The 17625-nt window shown below is 39.5% G+C and overlaps 1 protein-coding gene across 3 annotated transcripts in view; it reads left to right on the forward strand.

Annotated features, from left to right (window-relative positions):
• TTC38 (tetratricopeptide repeat domain 38) overlaps positions 1 to 16347 on the forward strand; it is a 33616-nt gene extending 17269 nt beyond the window's left edge. For 2 of the 3 annotated variants that reach the window (XM_062634950.1, XM_062634951.1), the window contains 13 exons: positions 1086 to 1163; positions 1633 to 1714; positions 2041 to 2212; positions 3194 to 3367; positions 4615 to 4690; positions 5816 to 5935; positions 7484 to 7543; positions 8621 to 8659; positions 9469 to 9550; positions 10987 to 11152; positions 13301 to 13460; positions 13734 to 13807; positions 14750 to 16347. In XM_062634950.1, the coding sequence (XP_062490934.1) occupies positions 1086 to 1163; positions 1633 to 1714; positions 2041 to 2212; positions 3194 to 3367; positions 4615 to 4690; positions 5816 to 5935; positions 7484 to 7543; positions 8621 to 8659; positions 9469 to 9550; positions 10987 to 11152; positions 13301 to 13460; positions 13734 to 13807; positions 14750 to 14843 (1377 nt within the window). In that variant the 3' untranslated portion in view covers positions 14844 to 16347. The remainder of the gene's footprint in view (positions 1 to 1085; positions 1164 to 1632; positions 1715 to 2040; positions 2213 to 3193; positions 3368 to 4614; positions 4691 to 5815; positions 5936 to 7483; positions 7544 to 8620; positions 8660 to 9468; positions 9551 to 10986; positions 11153 to 13300; positions 13461 to 13733; positions 13808 to 14749) is intronic. The other variant, XM_062634952.1, reaches the window with a different exon arrangement.
• Positions 16348 to 17625: the final 1278 nt, after the last annotated feature.

The raw sequence follows: 17625 nt of genomic DNA on the forward strand, positions 1-17625 counted from the left end.
TGCTTGAGAAACAGTTGTAGAGGTAATGATGGTTGCAGTATCAGAATACTGAATGATGAGTGATTACTGGAAATAAACCCAAACATATTAAAAATATCTGATAATAGATTGCTAAGGGAAGCACCTCAGCTTGTGAAATGACAGGCTTTGTGGCTGTGTGGCCATCCTGTGTAGGGGAGAAGGCCTGCAAACAACTGGAGTTTACATGCCTGTTTGCCTGAGTTACTTAATAGAGCAGTCATGGAGACAGTCATGAAACAGGGTGCTGCCAGCTCAGTTCCACCATTCTGGCTAATGAGCTGTTTTCGTTTTTCAGCAGCTAACCAGGAGATGTAGCACCTCAGTCAGTGTTGCATAGCTTATGAAGAAACTCTGCCCGATTTCTGTGGTTGGTGAAGCGCTGGCACAGGTTGCCTGGAGAAGCTGTGGCTGCCCTGTCCCTGGCAATGTTCAAGGCCAGGTTGGATGGGGCTTGGAGCAGCCTGGTCTAGTGGAAAGTGTCCCCGCCCATGGCAGGGTGTTGGAACTGGATGAGTTTTAAGGTCCCTTCCAACCCAAACCATTTTGTGCGACCCCTTTTTGTAAGGCTTCTGTACAAATCTGTGGCCCAAATTCTTTGTTCTTTACTCCAGCGACTTGGTGGATTTGCTCTGCCAAGCTGTTCGGCCTGCAAGATACCTGAAGTATTGATTTCAGTTCTAAAAGAACAGGGTTTTATTTTACCATGTCTCTACTTCACATTAGGTGTGTCTGCAGCAGGGGGACTAGCCAAAACTTGAGTTGTAATGAATTAAGAATGAGTCTCTCATAATGAGATGCGTAACCCATCAAGATCTATTATATGTTACAACTTTTTGTTGCTTTATTTCCACTGCTAACCCCACCTAATTGAATCCTTATATGTGACTACAACAAAATAAAAGTTTGTGTGTCTGCTCATGCTGTCCTTCCAGCTTTTATTTTTTTTTTTTTTAAAAAAGCATAGTTGACAAAAATACCGGTACATGATCGATTTGAAAACCTGTTGGAGTAGTTTGGAAAACAAGTATGCAAAATGAGTGTGTTTGTATCCGTTTGTTTTGCAGGCCTGGCAAGATGCTGGACTTGTCCTGTCCACTACTAGCAATGAAGCCTGTAAGCTATTTGATGCTGTGTTGGCACAGGTATGACCAAAAAGTTTAAGAAAATGTGTTTTGAAGGAATTTGTGCATGAAATAGTCTTCGCTGTAGTTCACCTTCAAATTTCTTATCAACTGTGAGAGCCTCAAAATCAGGCTGCCAGAGGATTTCAGCCATTAGCAGGCAGCAGAAAACCCTCCTGGCGCAGGTCTATGCCAGGTGCTGCCACTGTGGGGAAGGTCACAGCCAGCATGCTTGTGCTGCTTGATATTGGAGAATCAACCCATTAACATAAACCACATAGAAATCCAGGGTATTAGTTCTGCAGGTGGCCAAACTGTCTTGAAGAAAACTGGTTTTCTGGTTTGCTACTATGCTAACCCTATCGGAATGCAATGTTTGTCTTTTAGTCATTTGCATTGCTTGCTTTTGAATTTTAAGTGCCCAGGAGAAAGAAATGAAGAGCAATATCATTGGGCATTCCTTGACTGCCTCTCTCTGTGTCTCTTCCAGTATGCAACCTGGACCAATAATGAGAGCCTTGGAGGTATTGAGGGATGTCTCTCCAAGTTAAAAGCAGCAGATCCAAATTTTAGTGAGTATAACCTTTAATTCATAGCATACAAAGTGTTGGATAATACCTGGTGTCTTGGTGTGATGGCTTAGAGAATTCTGTAAGGTGTCTTCAGAATCTAGAGCAGGCTGGAATGGTTTTGTGTGTTTGGGCTTGTTTTCTTTTGCTTTCAATTTCAAGTCCTTTAAATGGCTTTCATGAAAAGCCTCTGAGAACTTTAGGCTTATAAGACTTTCTAGACCCCTGTGAGTACAAGTCAATCTTTTTCAAAATAAACAACTCTTATGTTTATGTAGGGATGAATGTAGTGCTGTACAGTTCAATTTGTAGTGTGTTGTTTTCCATAGCAATGGGACATGTGATTGCTAATGGTTTGGAGCTGATTGGTACTGGAAGTTCAGTGCGGCTCAACAAAGAGCTGGACAGTGCAATGAGAACGATGATGATGCTTTCAAAATCAAAGCCACTGACTGAGCGAGAGAAGCTTCATGTATCAGCATTGGACATGTTTGCAAGTGGGTAAGTTTGCTGTCATCTCATTTAAAGGACTCTGAAGAGTTTTAGCTACCACATGTGGAAGTGACAGTTGGCAGTAGTGTTGCCTCATATGCACTGACATCTAGCAAAGGGTGAGATGTCAGTGGTTGTCCTTCACTTTATCTCTCCATACTGTAAGCACCATGACTAGTTAGTGAGCAGCAGTGTAGAAGGGGAAGTGCTCTTTTGCCATTGCTTCATATCATTAAGCACTCCATGTTTTAAATGTCATAGATCCATCAGTGGAATAGTGGTTTAAGACTAGGATGCTAAATGTTTGACTACAGTAGGGTCCAATATAATAGAACACAGACTTGTATGCACAAAAGCAAAGCTACAGACTTTTCTTCCTCTGTTGTCTCCCTGTGTCAAAAACTATTTCCCCTGTAAAACAAGAAGACAGCAGAGGGTCAGAAGTGCTGTAAAGGCTCATTGTTATGTTCAGTATAATGAATTTACATGCACTTCAGAAAGTATGGGCTAACGCTTCGCTTTCATTATTTGTCAAGCAAACAGGTGAGCATGGATGTACCTCACATACTTCTTAACAAAGGTAAAGAGGAAGCTACTGAAACCCTGTTACTATGGATTTGTTTCTCAGTAGAAGGGAAGGTGTCTGTGAATGTGAAGTTAGGCTAATTGTGGTAGATCTCTCTCTGTAAAAGCTATTCAACCCTGTAGGAAAATTGTTAGATTTATGGTTTAAAGTTGTTTAATTTTCCTTGGGTGTTACAGTGACTTGTAACCCAAGGACACATCTTTCAGAAGAATTCCCAGAAGGTGCTCAGTGTAGATAGTGCCATTATTACTTTAAAAAGACTAAGAAATTCCATCAAAGAAAAAAATCCAAGCATAATTTGATGTTGAATTTTGTATTTTTCAGAATAGCATGAGTTCAGAACTAACAGTAGAGACATGTGTATGTGCCTTCTTGCAGCAATTAAAATACTTTTTTATTTCTAGACAGCTTCCAAAAGCTTGTGATTTATGGGAGCAGATTCTGCAGAGCCACCCAACTGACCTGCTAGCCCTCAAGTTTTCCCAGGACACTTACTTCTACCTGGGATATCAGATACAGATGCGAGATTCTGTTGCCCGGGTTTATCCTTTCTGGACACCTGATATTCCACTAAGTAGGTGGGTCATGCTTCATTTTGAAAACTGCTCTTTATCTGGTGTGCACATACTTTGTGCTTTCTAAGTTCAGACACATCTAAATAACAGGATCCGTTGGCAAACAGACATGTAGATAAAATCAAGGGCATATAAGTGAATTAGACCTGGCCACAGCTAGAACATCTTTCCTGTATCCCTGTTGACACTGTTGTTGCTGAGGCTCAATTAGTAAATTTTGCTGTCAAATACAGCACATGACATGTATCCCACAGGATAAAATCACATCCTCACTGAGGGCAGTGGCAGAACTCTTTTGAGCTTTTATGGGTACAATGTTTCACTTGGGGATCACATTGTGAGTGATGGAGCACAACAGTGGAAGGAAGAAAGGAATTGTAACTTGGAATACCCAAGTGTAGTTCTGAAATAAAACTTTTGTATATACTTTAACAGCTGGTGCAGCAAAGACAGAGGAAGGCAGAACTTTTTAAAATGTCTTTTAGTTCAGACCTGAACTTTTCAGTTTCCCAGAGTTAGTTGAAGATAATCCAAATCTATTGACAAGTGAATCATTAATAAAAAGTAATTTGGGATGATTTTTTTAGATTATTTTCTTAAAGTATAAAACCCTGGCAAGTACCCCTTATCCTGAAGCTTACAGGTATGTAGAGTTAGCGCATTAATTGATACATGGGCAAAAAATAAATCAACTTTTACTCATCTCGATCCATGGAATAAATGTTTTGCAACATACCCCACGTTTTAATAGTTCCTGTGTTGTAGGAGTTTGAAACCAAAATCCCAACAGATATTTTGAGAAGCACAAACATATCCTGTGGTATTTTGCAAGCTATGAATTTGCAAAAAAAGCATTTCAATATTTCTTAAAATGACTGCATCAGGTATGTGTGTAACAGCTTTTGAGATGCTCAGATAGCTCTGGTGACAGCACTGTCTCGCTTCCAGCCTCTTAATTGTGCATCTTGCAGCTGTTATGGAGATCAGCAGATTGTTTTGTGTGACTCTTAATTCCAGTTTATCCAGCTGTCAGAACACTGGTGATGTACATCTTGTTACTGTTTCCTGTGCTGGTGTCTCTGGGCCTTTCATTTCCCCTGAGAGCTGGCTAGTTGTTCTGTATTCTGCAAACTTAAACCCTCATTGTAACTTGCATGTTTTGAGTTAAATGCTATTTGAATATGGTTTTCAGTCCTAGATGAAATCTAGTTCTAAATGGATGGTGTGCTTTTTTTCCCCTTTTTACTTAGCTATGTGAAGGGCTTCTACTCTTTTGGACTCATGGAAACAAACTTCTTTGATCGTGCTGAAGAGCTTGCCCATGAGGTAAGCTGCCTGCTACTGGTGCTAAAAGGTTTCAGAATTCTTAAACATGGTCCCTGTCTCTAGGTGGTGGTTTGCACAAATGCACGACCTGACTCTCTCCGTCATCCCAGTTGTTAGTAGAAGTAGCAAAGAGATAAAGCTTAACATGGAAATGCTTACAGTTTCATGAGAGACTATTAGTAACTGTTCCTTAGAAAGGTTTGCACACCTTTGCTATACAATGGCAGTTTCATCTTGACTGTATTTCCTTCATTTGCTTATGAACATAGCTTGTCAGATGGTGTCAGAACACCACTTTAAAATCCATTTATTATCCTATCTGCTGTTTCCCCCCCAGTATAATTGACTGTATACTCCCGCTAAAGAATGTTGGATTGTTTTGATGTAATCTGCTTTTGACAGTCCATCCTCTTTGGGTTCCCCCTCCTTTATTCCCAGATAGTTGTTTCTGGATTATAGCACAGTTAACTTTACAGTGTTCCTGGGGATCACTATTGGCTGGTCTATTTCATTTTTATGAAGATAGTAATTATGCTTGACTTTCTCCAGTCCTCAGGATTATCCCTGTCCTCCAGGAATCTCAGTTATAATTAATTTCTCATGGGTGTTTTTGCAAAATGTCTGTTACATCAAGTTGCTGAAAGTGACAAAGACTAAATATTAACATTTAACATTTACCAGGTTAATAGTTAACCTTGCAAAATGCCTAAAACCTAGTGGGAGTTGTTAGAGCCAGAAAGAGGAGTTTTCTGAATGTTCAGAGCTGGCTGTGTTCTTGAAAAAGACACGGTTACCTGCAAGGCACTATGTAATGGAATATATTGTGCCTGTACACGCAGTTCTTTCACAGCTGGTATTGATGCATGTCTGTGAAATAAAATATCATTTGATAGTCTTCATCAAAGCCTGCATTTTAAAGTGTTCTGCAGGTGTTAATCTCTATGCCGTAGAAGCTGGGAAGTGAAGTCAACCAATAAACATTGTCTTCTGTCCAAACTAAATTTCCAGGCTGTGGTTAGTTGCAATGGTACCTGCAGCAAGTAAAAAGTAGTCCCTTATTTCTATATCAGCAGTGTTAAATACTGTTAAATAAAGTTCATAAGCTTTCCCTTTTTTCACTTGCAGGCTTTGGCTATAAATAAGACTGATGCATGGTCTGTTCATACTATAGCTCATGTAAATGAGATGAAAGCAGAGGTGAGGAAAGGGTTAGAATTCATGAAGGAAACGGAAACCAACTGGAAGGTAAATATTCTTGTAGCATCTCTGAAAAACCTCCTTTTAGGTCTCCTTTATCTCCTTCAGCCAAGTTCTCGATTCCTCTGCATGCAGTTCCTTCCTATCTGCAGACATGTTACAAGCAATGCAAAGTTTGCATATTAGAAGAAACCATCACTTGAGGAGCTGTTATTTATCTGTGCTACTTTTGAAGCAAGAGGCAGGAAAAAATGGCATACTGTGAGGGACACATAGCTTGGACCACTTTTAAGTCATCATTCCTACAACTACCAAGATTAGAAAAATGGTTTATTTTGCTTGCTTCTCCACCCCCTAAAAAAATCAGGTACCATTTAGTTTAATGTATCTTTCAACCCAAAATCAAAAGGGGCAAATTATCTTACCAGAGAGGACTTCTCTGCCAGTGAGGTTTACTATTAAATGGCAGTGGGTCTTCTCCCGAGCTGTTGTGGTAAGTTCTTATAGCCTGCTTGTATTTCTTTTAGTTATCTAGAAGCCTATTCTCCTGTAGCAGTTTAATCTCATTCAGAACTCAGAATCAGCAGCAGTAAAAAGGTTTTGATGTGTTTATGAGGTAATCACATGTTCTTGTTTGTATGACATTTGGAATGATAGTATGATATTAAACTTGATATTTTCAGGTTTCTGCCAAACACTTCACTACTTCAGTTGCTCAGGTTTGGTTTCTGATTTAATATTAAACAAGTAAAGATTAGCAGAATGTTTATCTTAGCCCCATAAAGCTCTGACATGTGCTGGGAATATTACAGATGTTACCATGAACATGAAGATGCTTTTTCCACTTGTAAGAACATTAAGTTTAGCTACAGCACTGGGAGAGAGAATGGGAGGAGGGCCATGAACATTTCTGGTATTTTAATTTTCACCAGAGGATTGTGAAATTATATGCCTGTTTGTCTATTCTCAATGCGCTCACAAAAATGAACCGCAATGACATTGTCTTGAAGTGCAGGCTGGGGAAGAGTATTGGAAGTTTTGGTGCCAGCTGAAAAGGACAGTGAAGAGTTGGTACAGTCCAGCAAATATTCACCTCATCTGATGAACTGCCAATGTGTTTGCTATCTAGTACAGCTTCTGTATTCTTTAGTAGAACACGGTTACAAAGTGATTCTCTATGTCTGAGATAGGTGTCTAGATGGGCAGGATGAATGGCCCTCTTAAGGTGGGTTTCTTTTTCCACTATTTAGGTTACTTTACACAAGACACCTAGGTTTTAGATGGGATTTTTTTTTTGCCTAAGGAAAAAAAAAAGTTGCAAAAGAGTGAATTCTGGGGCATCCAAGTTAAATTGTTCTCTGGAAAATGATGTGGGGGAAACCTTGCTTTTGAGGTGTCTGCCTGAATAGCTGCAAGAGCAAACATACCAAATGAGATGGTGTCTTGGCCAGCCGATTTAAAGTTCTTGTCTCTTCTGTCTTTTCCATCTGGTGAAATACTCATTTTTATTGAAGAAGGAAACAGAAATCCGACTAGATATGTTTAAATGGAAAGTTACTTTGTAAATAATGTTTTCTTTCTTTTCTTTTTCCCCAGAACAGCGATATGCTTGCTTGCCATAATTACTGGCACTGGGCTTTATACTTCATTGAAAAGGTATGAGATATTTTCATATAGGTGTTCCATGCTTCAGATAGGTCATTCATCTAATGCTTCCTTTTAAAAATGAAGGCCTAACATTTATAGTTTTTTTTTTCAGCTGTTTAAAGGGGTGTTTTTCTAAAATTAGCACAATGCCGTGTTTACAAGCTAGTTGTTATTACAGTTATTTTGAGAACTTTTAATTACATTGGTCAAAGTTCCAGGATCTTTGTTAGAATGTTGAAAAATTGCTGTGAGATTATTGCATGTTTGAAGATGAAATAGTCTCATTAATTACACTTGGCACAGTTATTTGATAGAAGGATTAACTTGGATCTCTGATTTTAAGCAAAAATCTCTTCAAATTCAGTATGAATTTGTTGGTCCCAAAATCTGACTAAAAGAAAGAGGCGGTAACTCTAAGTTTGGTCACGAATGTCATTATTTTTTAATGTTAGTAATTCTTATTGTTCAAACCCTTTAAAAAATGGTTGCAGTTTTACCCAACCTGTCAGGTTGCAATACAGAATTCCCTTGGATTTAATAATACTTAGCACTTGTGGGGTTCAGTTCATTAGGGAGACAAATGTGACAAGAGAAGGCAGTGTACTTTGGGTCAGAAAACAGTAACTTCCTTGTGGTCAGTATTATTAACATAGAAGGAGCATTATTCTTGATAGTAGTCTAGTACCCTGTTTATATTGCCACCTTCTATGTGTACAACATTTTTGTAGCCTTCTTAAAATTTATTTTTCTTCCTACCTTCTTGCATACACCATGGGATGCACTAACTTTTTGCAAAAATCCCTGAAAGGAACATTAAAATGAGAGGTAATACCTTGTCTTTTTCCTTCATGTGTACCTAGTGTTAAATGAAACCTAATTGTACTGAATATTTTGCCTAGTAAATCCTGGTTTATCTCAGACTTCAGTCTTTCTTTTAATACCTTGGTTTGTTTTGATGAAGTCATGAGGTGGTTATGAGGTAGTATTATGACATTATTAATTGTATGTATGTCTTTTGGTTGCTACCAGTCACTTCTAGTTACTGTATCTGACTGTTAATCATGCAGTGCTTCTTTGCTTTCACAGGGTGAATATGAGGCTGCTTTGACAATTTATGACAATCATGTGAGTAGGGCCTTTTTCTTCTTTACCGAGAACTAGCTTAAAACTGTGATATGTGCTTTCTTCCTTCTGTATGAGACTGAAACCTATTACAGAGTGTCGTATATGTTTGTATATTGTTTACATCTGTTGTTACAGATTTTAAGGGAAAGTATTTCTGAGTGGTTTTGGGTAAAATGCCCAAAAGACTCTCATGTAGTTCAAGTGTTTCTTACACTTGTGCTTGAAAGAGCTACAATGGCAATGTTGGTACTGTTTGTTTTCCTATAAGGTCTCAATGTGCCTTTACAAAGAACTGAATTTTGCATGTATGGCACTAAGTCAGCAGAAGCATATCTTTTCTTTCCTGGCTAATTTATTATAGTTCTTCACTGTCTAGATTTCAAGGCAATCTTTGTAAATAAGCAATATCAAACTCTAGGATAACGTGTCTTTGTAAGGGTTATAAAAATAGGGAAGCTATAGAATAGAAATACATAGAATAGAAAGCTGCTGGGCTGTCCTGTCTACTAACCTTGCCAAAGTGAAGTAATACTTACGGCATTTTTTTTTTTTAAAAATGGGATGCCTTGGTGACTCTCCATACTTACTGAGTTTGACTTCATAACAGGAAAAAAAAACAGCACAAATGAAGCAGCATGTTTGTCACTGCAAATTGCTGTATTCAGGAAGGATGCAATTAGGGCTATTGCAAAACAGGTATTTTTCAATGCATAAAAAGATAATACTGTACTGTGAAAACAAGTTTGATTATCTGACTAAGTTCCCACTAGCACATCAGTTGGGCAGCTTATGAATATCTGTGATTACAGATTGCTCCTCGGTGTCTGTCAAGTGGAAGTATGCTGGATATAGTAGATAACTGTTCAATGCTGTACAGGCTTCATCTGGAAGGTAGGATATCCACCTGCCATTTTTTTTTTTTTAGAGCTGTAATTTCTCCCCTTCGCCTGCCTTGCATTTTTAAGAAGTATTGAAATACACTTAATAGAGTGAGCTTGGTCAGTGTTACAGAGGAATTCTGTTACAGAAGAAAATTCTGCTCTTGCAAAAAGCCTGAATGTGAAATTCATAATGTCTGTAACCTTTGTTCTTCCCAAGAGCTTCTTTTTTTTCCGCCATGCCACTATGGTGTATCATTCAGCTCAAGCTAGCATAGGTCACATAGTTTTTCCTTGAAAAATTCACTTCAATTGTCCCTGGAGATTGGAGGCTGAATGATCAAGTACATAATCATCTAAAAATCTCTAGAGCTTCCTTGAAGTAAATGTCATGCTAGATGCTTAACCTCCTATTTTGATACTGATTGAAATTGCTAGTATGTATGAATTATCCTCTGGCTTTTGTGTACCCTGCTAACTCAGTGGCATTTCTCCTTTACTTTTTTTAAGCTAGTGTTTATACACTAGAGTTCATGAAGGGGAGGGGATGACAGGCAGATGGACATTTACAGTATTCTGCTAAAGCATTAACGATACATTGGCTTTGCTTATGAAATCCATCTTGTCACTCTGTTCTTTTGATTGCTACAGATGCTTCACTGGAACCTCATCTCCAAGAAGACATAGAATTGTAGAGTCATACAATAGTTAGGGTTGGAAAGAACCTTAAGATCATCAAGTTCCAACCCCCCTGCCATGGGCAGGGATGCCTTGCACTAAACCATGTCGCCCAAGGCTCTGTCCAACCTGGTCTTGAGCACTGCCAGGGATGGAGCATTCACAACTTCCTTAGGCAGCCTGCTCCAGTGCCTCACCACTCTCACAGTAAAAAACTTCTTCCTTATATCTAATCTAAACTTCCCCTGTTTAAGTTTGAACCCATTACCCCTTGTCCTACCACTGCAGTCCCTAATGAAGAGACCCACCCCAGCATCCTTACAGGCCCCCTTCAGATACTGGAAGGCTGCTATGAGGTCTCCATGCAGCCTTCTCTTCTCCAGGCTGAACAGCTCCAACTTTCTTAGCGTGTCTTCCTACAGGAGGTGCTCCAGTCCCCTGATCATCCTCGTGGCCCTCCTCTGGACTTGTCCCAACAGTTCCATGTCCTTTTTATGTTGAGGACACCAGAAATGTACACAAGAGCAGTGCCATAATAAAGCCAGAACCTCACATAATGCAGTCTAGAATATTTGTGATAAATTACTGATAGTCGGTAAACTCTGCCCAAATACTGCATGCTGCAGCTGAGCATTACTGTATACACTTTGCCATTTTACCATTTCTTGAGTTTAGTAGAAATGCTGTTTATGCTGAGTGGCTGAAAGTATATTGCAAAGTCATGCTTTTGTGTGTAGTATTTTTACTGAGACAAACACTTTTTACTCTTAGGTGTAAAGCTTGGAGACAGGTGGAGCAATGTTCTCCAGCTGACAAAGAAGCACAGCAGAGATCACGTTCTTCTGTTCAATGATGTACATTTCTTGATGTCCTCACTTGGAGCCAAAGACCACAAAACTACTGATGAGCTTTTAACAACTCTTCAGGAGCTTGCCAAGTAAGCAAGTGAATGGAAGTATTGTATTTAATTATTTTATCCTCTATTTAACTGTTTTATCCTCTGATAATGTCTCTGGCTTTGCTTTGTAAAGCAAAGCACTACAGCATGCTCTTTGCTCTAGCATGTCACTGGAACATGTCTGGTTCAAGCAGGTCAGTCTCCAGTTGGGAGATCCCTGTAATTATTCATTTTTTGAGTTAATGTCTAGAGGGGTTTCTTACCTTGCTAAGCAGAGATCTCTTATACTTGAAGTCATGGACACCAACTGAACAGTTGCTATCTGTTCCCTTTCAGTGGGTTCACATTAAGCTATGTTACGTACAATGAACAAAGTATTTCACCTCTATATTAGTAAGGGTATTCAACAATGTACTTCAGCTGTCTATGGTGGTTCTTTTTTATGGCTCTGGTTTGAAAGGTTCTTTTATAATAGAACATTGGTAGTGATATTCTGGTACGTAGTGTTTGATGTGTGAGAAGTACCTCTGCAGGAAACTGAATTTCAAGTACTGCTAAAGTAAAAATAGAGAAGATTTTGCTTGCAAATTAAATTATTGGAAACATTTGAATATTTAAGTATTTCATCTAAACAATGTTATGTTTTTTTGTGTTCCCTTATGTATTAAATAACTGTAAATTGCCTAAAGTTTTTGAAGGGGTTGATATATATAGATGCTTTAAATGCAATTCCCTCTCCCCCATTTTACCTCTGTTTCATCATCTATTGCTTCACTTGCCTTCAAAAAGGAGGGAGAACTGAAATTGTCACTATTTGTTCCTGTAATACCCATCAATCAAAAGTAATAAAAAGTAAACATAATTTTAAAGAATAGTTACAAAACCAAGTAACTGTCAAATCAATCTTAAGCATGTCTGACTAAAGTAGAAAATGGTAAATATCTTTTATATAAGTACATAAATAGATGTAAGAATATATAAAGTATTAAAACTGCACATGCACACCGCTTCAGGGAAGCTTTAATAAACATATGCTACTTATCCTTACGCCCAGTGCTTCCTTTTGCTTGTATGTTGAGCCTTTCGTAGTAATTCAGCTGTACATTTTTAGCTGTAGGTGGAAGTACTATAAAGTTTAGTTTTATTATTTGAGGAAACAGACTGTGAGATGAAGGGATCATATAAAGATTAGGTTAGTGGAATAATTTATGTGTATCACAAGATGTAATAACTAAATTATAGCTAAGATGGGTTTTGTATGTGTTTCAAAAAGCAGTCATGAAACTTTGGCGCAAACAACAGTCATCCTTGGCTTTTCATTAATATTTTTCCCCAGCCTTTGCAATTTGAAGTTGACAAGAATTTTTTTGGTGAGGTATTTCCTGGCGCTCTCTGGTGGTTGCTGTCACGTGCTTACTTTTGGGGATAGAAATGTTACAGTTGATGCAGGGGATATGTTGTTCTTCATGAACCAACGCGTCAGATCACTTGAAAGAGGAAAAAGAAAGAATCTTCTATCTCTGTGCATTTTATCAGAGAGCTGGAACCTATGTTTAAGTGAAGAATTGTTTCATCATTTTCTTCATTAGCCATCTCAAACTAAAACAGGAAAGAAAAGCCAGTATCTTCAGAGCTAGCTAAAATCTATTGCTGTTCATGGGTGTAGAAGCAGTCTGTCATGGTTAGAATGAAAGAAACGTTGAGAGCTGTCAGGGGGAGTATAGTTCATATTAGAAAGATGGGGAGGCAGGCACTGTGCTGTGTGGCAAGCTCTTTGCAAGGACTGATGGCCACTTTTGGCGAGGTGAGGACAGTCAAAGAACTAGCAGCAGGATGTTCTGATCAGATCATTAGACGAGAAACTGTGTAGTTCTCACTTTTCTGACCAAAGCTGTTCATTGCAAAGGCAGGAGGGGTTGGGCTTGGGCCTGGGCCTGGGCCTTTTGCAGCTCTGTTCAGAAGAATGAAAACTGATTTCCTGGTGACTAACAAAAGGATGAAAGTAACATAGCCACAGCGAAAGATACAGAATCGTAGACTGTTTCACTTTAATGCAGGTTGTCTAAATGAAGTACCTGAAACATCAGGCTTTGTACAGTAAAATAAATCGTGTTTATGATGGAGTGACACTGAAATATGTGTATTCATAATTGACTTACAGGAGTTAAACACTTTCTCATTCTACAGAGCACCTTGTGAAGACCACGAGCTTTCCCTGGCACCTCATTTGGGGTTGCCACTGTGCCAGGCATTTGTAGAGTTTGAAAATGGAAATTGTGACAAAGCTGTAGACCTGCTGTACCCAATCCGTTATCAGCTGATCGAAGTAGGAGGCAGTAATGCTCAGGTAAAGAAGATCAGTAAGAGTTTCTGATGCTACTTAATTCTCTTTCAGTAGCCTCCGTTAGGCACTTGCATTATTAACAACCCTTCATTCTTAGAAAGTGAAAAGCTAAACTGTGCTTGTGACTAAATTCTGTTTGCAAACACTATCAGCAGTGTTGGCTGTTTATATTTTCTTGTTGATACCTTTCCTTCCTCAGTGGTTTTAATAATTTGGAAAACAAGACACTGTAACCAGCAGTACTTCGTAAGTTACTTACTACTCTGTATTTTTCAGAGAGATGTTTTCAGCCAGTTACTGATTCATGCAGCTCTAAATTCTAAATCACAAGCCAAACAAAACCTTGCAAGGTGAGTATTTTTCCTGCTAGATATTTGGGGAAGTAGCATTACTAAAAGTATGAAGCAGCAGGTATTCTTAAGCCAATAAATTAAGGTAAAATTGTGTCATGGAATGGTTTGGGTTGGAGGACCCTAAGATTATCTAGTTCCAACCCCCTGCCATGGCAGGGACACCTCCCACTAGGCCAGGTTGTTCAAAGCCCCTTCCAGCCTCTCCTTGAATGCTGCCAGATTTGGGACAGCCACAGCTTCTCTTGGCACAGGAGCATTTTTGTTAACTGCAGCAACATTTAACTAGGATAGCCAGTAACATAGCTTCCAATTCCAAAAGTACACTTGTGCAGTCTGGAGGAATGGTCTGTATTTGTTCAAGGGCAGTTGATTTTCAAATGGTTCTGTCTTAAAACGTGGCCTCCTGCCTGTTTGTCAGTGTACCTAATGGACTGCTAAACTTCTCTGTGAAGTGCTGAAAATCAGATCTGTCCTAATGATGACAGCTGCTGTATTGGGAAATAAGGTTTGCAGAGTCTGATGTGTGAGCTTGCCTTAGTATAAATCACAAGAGTCTCATTTGGTAGAAATCATAGGTGTTGCTGCTTCATCCACATGGAGTTCTGTTGTGTTGTCTTGATTGGGACTTCTTAAAATAATGGATCCTTGGGACAACGTGAAGCCTTCCCTGTTCTCCTCCTGAGGTCTCTTTGAAACTTAAAATTACATACAATAACGAAGTGATTCCTCTGTGCACTCTGATCTTTGGGTGTTCATTTTCAATCTCTCCCAGTGCTGAAAACAATGCCGAGAATTCTGCCTAAACTTACTGCCAAGGCCAACTATTTCCAACAGGGGAAACCTTCACCTCAAGAGCAGGTCTTTACATACTGTTTTCCTCCTCTTAACAAAGATACTGATGATGATCTCCCTGTTTCTCTCCTACCTCTTCTTTCTCAGGTGCCTCCTGAGAGAACGTGATGTGATGAGACCAAATTCACCGATGACAGAGCGACTTATTAGGAAGGCAGCAGCTGTTCACTCGATGGCATAGTCTTTCCTCTGTGCTTCAGCTAAATTGCAATACGCTTACCAATCAAAGTGTGGGTGAAGGGAGCGGCGGGGTGCTCTGCTATAAACCGTGGTAGACATTGATGGTAGGTAAGAGTACCTGAGGAGTCAGAGATCTGATGATGATTTCCTTCCAAAAAATACAGAGAGCTGTTTCAGGAAGTTGTATCTTACCTGATTCTACAAGGAAAGAGAAAGCTATCATGCTGATAATGCGTAGTTTTTGGAAGCATTCTAGGACACTGCTTTTCTGATATATTTTCCTGAAAGTTCCCTCTGACCTTGATTACATACAGTGCAGTAACAGGGCCTGGATTTGAGTCCTTCATTTGCCCAATTTGTTATGTCTTCTAAACATAGCTAATAGGAAAGTGTGGGGTCAGGGCCAATACAGGGATAAACCAAGTTCCATATCAGGCCTCCTCTCCATTCAGGCACAAGTTGCAGACTCTGTCCTAAAGATCTGTCTGCATTCAGGCTCTTCCCAGGTGTGTTTTGTTGAACTCCCTCTCATAAAATGTTTAACTTTCTCCTTTCAGTGTAACACCTCAGAGCTTTCTGATATTACTGTGTGAGTGAAACCAGACAAGAGGGATAGTAGCTGCCTGCAACTATTCCAACACAGGTACTCTCTTGGCACTTTTAAATCTTTCAGGGAAAAAAGAAAAAAGCTTGGATTTTAGCTCAACCACCATCTCTGGATGGCAGGTTGGACTTTTGGGAAGTCAGGCTTTACTACCCTCTCAAAAGCACAAGTCTCTACATGTTAGCAAAGCAGAGTTTAAAAACAGTGTTTATAGAGGTGTATCAGAGCAGGTGAAGACTGGAAGGGAGCTTCTGCCATAGAAAGAGAGCTAATGGGAGCCGACACAAAGCTTTGTGTGGCACAAGCAATGTGATAAGCTTTGGTGCTGCGAATGAGGCACGATGGGAGCCATGTACTTCTGTGACATTCTTGAGCCTCTGGATTCCTGCAGCATAGCAGAGCTAAGAGATTGTCCTGCAACAGTAACTCAGTACTCCCTCATGAAGGAAAAGATGATGTTTCAAACCAAAACTGAGCCTAATGCCTCCTCTTCTTCTTTCTCCTGAATAGACTCTTCAGCTGCCTGAGCTCTGGCTTTGATATTGCATCTACAAGCTCTCCTTCACACAAACATGCTTGTCCAGCTCAGGCTCTTCCCCATGCCCCACATACAGTTCCCTTTTGACCTAAAAAAACACTTCTATAGTTGGCCCTGCTCTGCCTCTGGAGGTCCTGCATAGAGAAACAAGATATGGATAGACAGATAACTTTTCCCTCAGGGAATATAAAGTCATTTTAGGGAAGACAAGTCTGAGAACTCTGCTAGCTCTTTGTGAAGTGTGTAATTGATGTGATGATCCATTGCTACACAAATTGAAGAATAACATTTGTAGTACTTTTGATATGTGATTGAGAATTTTGCCTGCTTTACATCAATAAATTCAAAGATGTGCTCAGCTGAGCAGCAAGTATATGACTTCTTTGCATGTATGGATGAAGCTTTAAATGGGTTATTCAGGTTCATTTCATAAACCTGTAACAGTTTGTAACTTCTCTGGACAACCTGTTCCAGTCTCTCACTGCCCTCACAGTAAAGAACTTTTTCCCAACATCTAATCTAAATCTGTCAGTTTAAAGCCATTCCCTCTTGTCCTTTCACTACAGGCCCTTGTAGAAAGCCCCTTTCCAGATTTCTTAGAGCAGCTTCAAGTGCCTAAAGGAGCCACAAGGTCTCCCCGGAGCCTTTTCCATGCTGAACAAGCCCAGCTCTCTCAGCCTGTCTTCATAGCCCAGATGCTCCAGCTCTCAGATAATCTCTGTGGCCTCCTCCAGATCTGGCTCCTACAGTTCCACAGCTCTCTTGTGTCGGGGGCCCCAGAGCTGGATGCAGGATTATAGGGATATAGATACATTTATTTACAAGGAATCCAACTAAACTACCACAGCACTTAGAATTTTAAAGTATCTTAAAAAAGTTCCTTTACAGAAACATCTTCCATGAATCAGACTGTACTCTATCCTTCCTGCTTAGCTAAGAATCTACACTAAAATGCTAACCTGCATCCTTGCAGTTCCCTGGTTTAGAAACATAGGGAAGACATAAGTTCACGTATGGAGAGAAACTGCACACTAATAAGCAAAAAGTGAGTGAAAACACATTTTATTTGCAAAGGCGGCAAAACTCAAATGATTCAAGAACTCTACAGAAAAACAAATGTGAAAGAGCTCTTCAAAAGTGGTAAAATCTTTTTAATACAATCCTGATGCATGTTTTCATTTAGTTCCAAGACAGCAGTCTTGGTTAGATTTCCTAGTTTTATACATTTCCCTGTCCTCTGGGTAATTTGCAAACTTTGAGTAGTACATGTAGTTGACAGATTAGTATTGAAGACATAAGTAAGTGGGAGGCTATTCATGTTACTGTAAAGCTTACTAAAAGCAAAAGTTACTGGTCTTCGATCTTCGGCAATGGTTCCCTCTTGACAGCTAGACTACCTGAAGCAGACATCTTTGTACAGAAGGTCTTCAGTTCTGTTAACTTACAAACTTCTTACTAAGATTCAGTAGAGACTCCACAAGTTTACATATTTTCTTTTGGGGACAATACAATGCATGTAACTTTGTAAGAAAAGGCATAACCACCATTGGTAGGGTTGTACATCGCTGATGGAGGCGAGGCATATTTATCACGTCAGACCCAGGGAAGCAATATCCAGGAGCACAACAGCTACAAAGAGGA

Source organism: Pezoporus occidentalis, unplaced genomic scaffold (assembly GCF_034315485.1).
Source record: "Pezoporus occidentalis ecotype Australia unplaced genomic scaffold, CSIRO_AGI_Poc_V1 ctg44, whole genome shotgun sequence".
NCBI classification, from domain to species: Eukaryota; Metazoa; Chordata; class Aves; order Psittaciformes; family Psittacidae; genus Pezoporus; species Pezoporus occidentalis.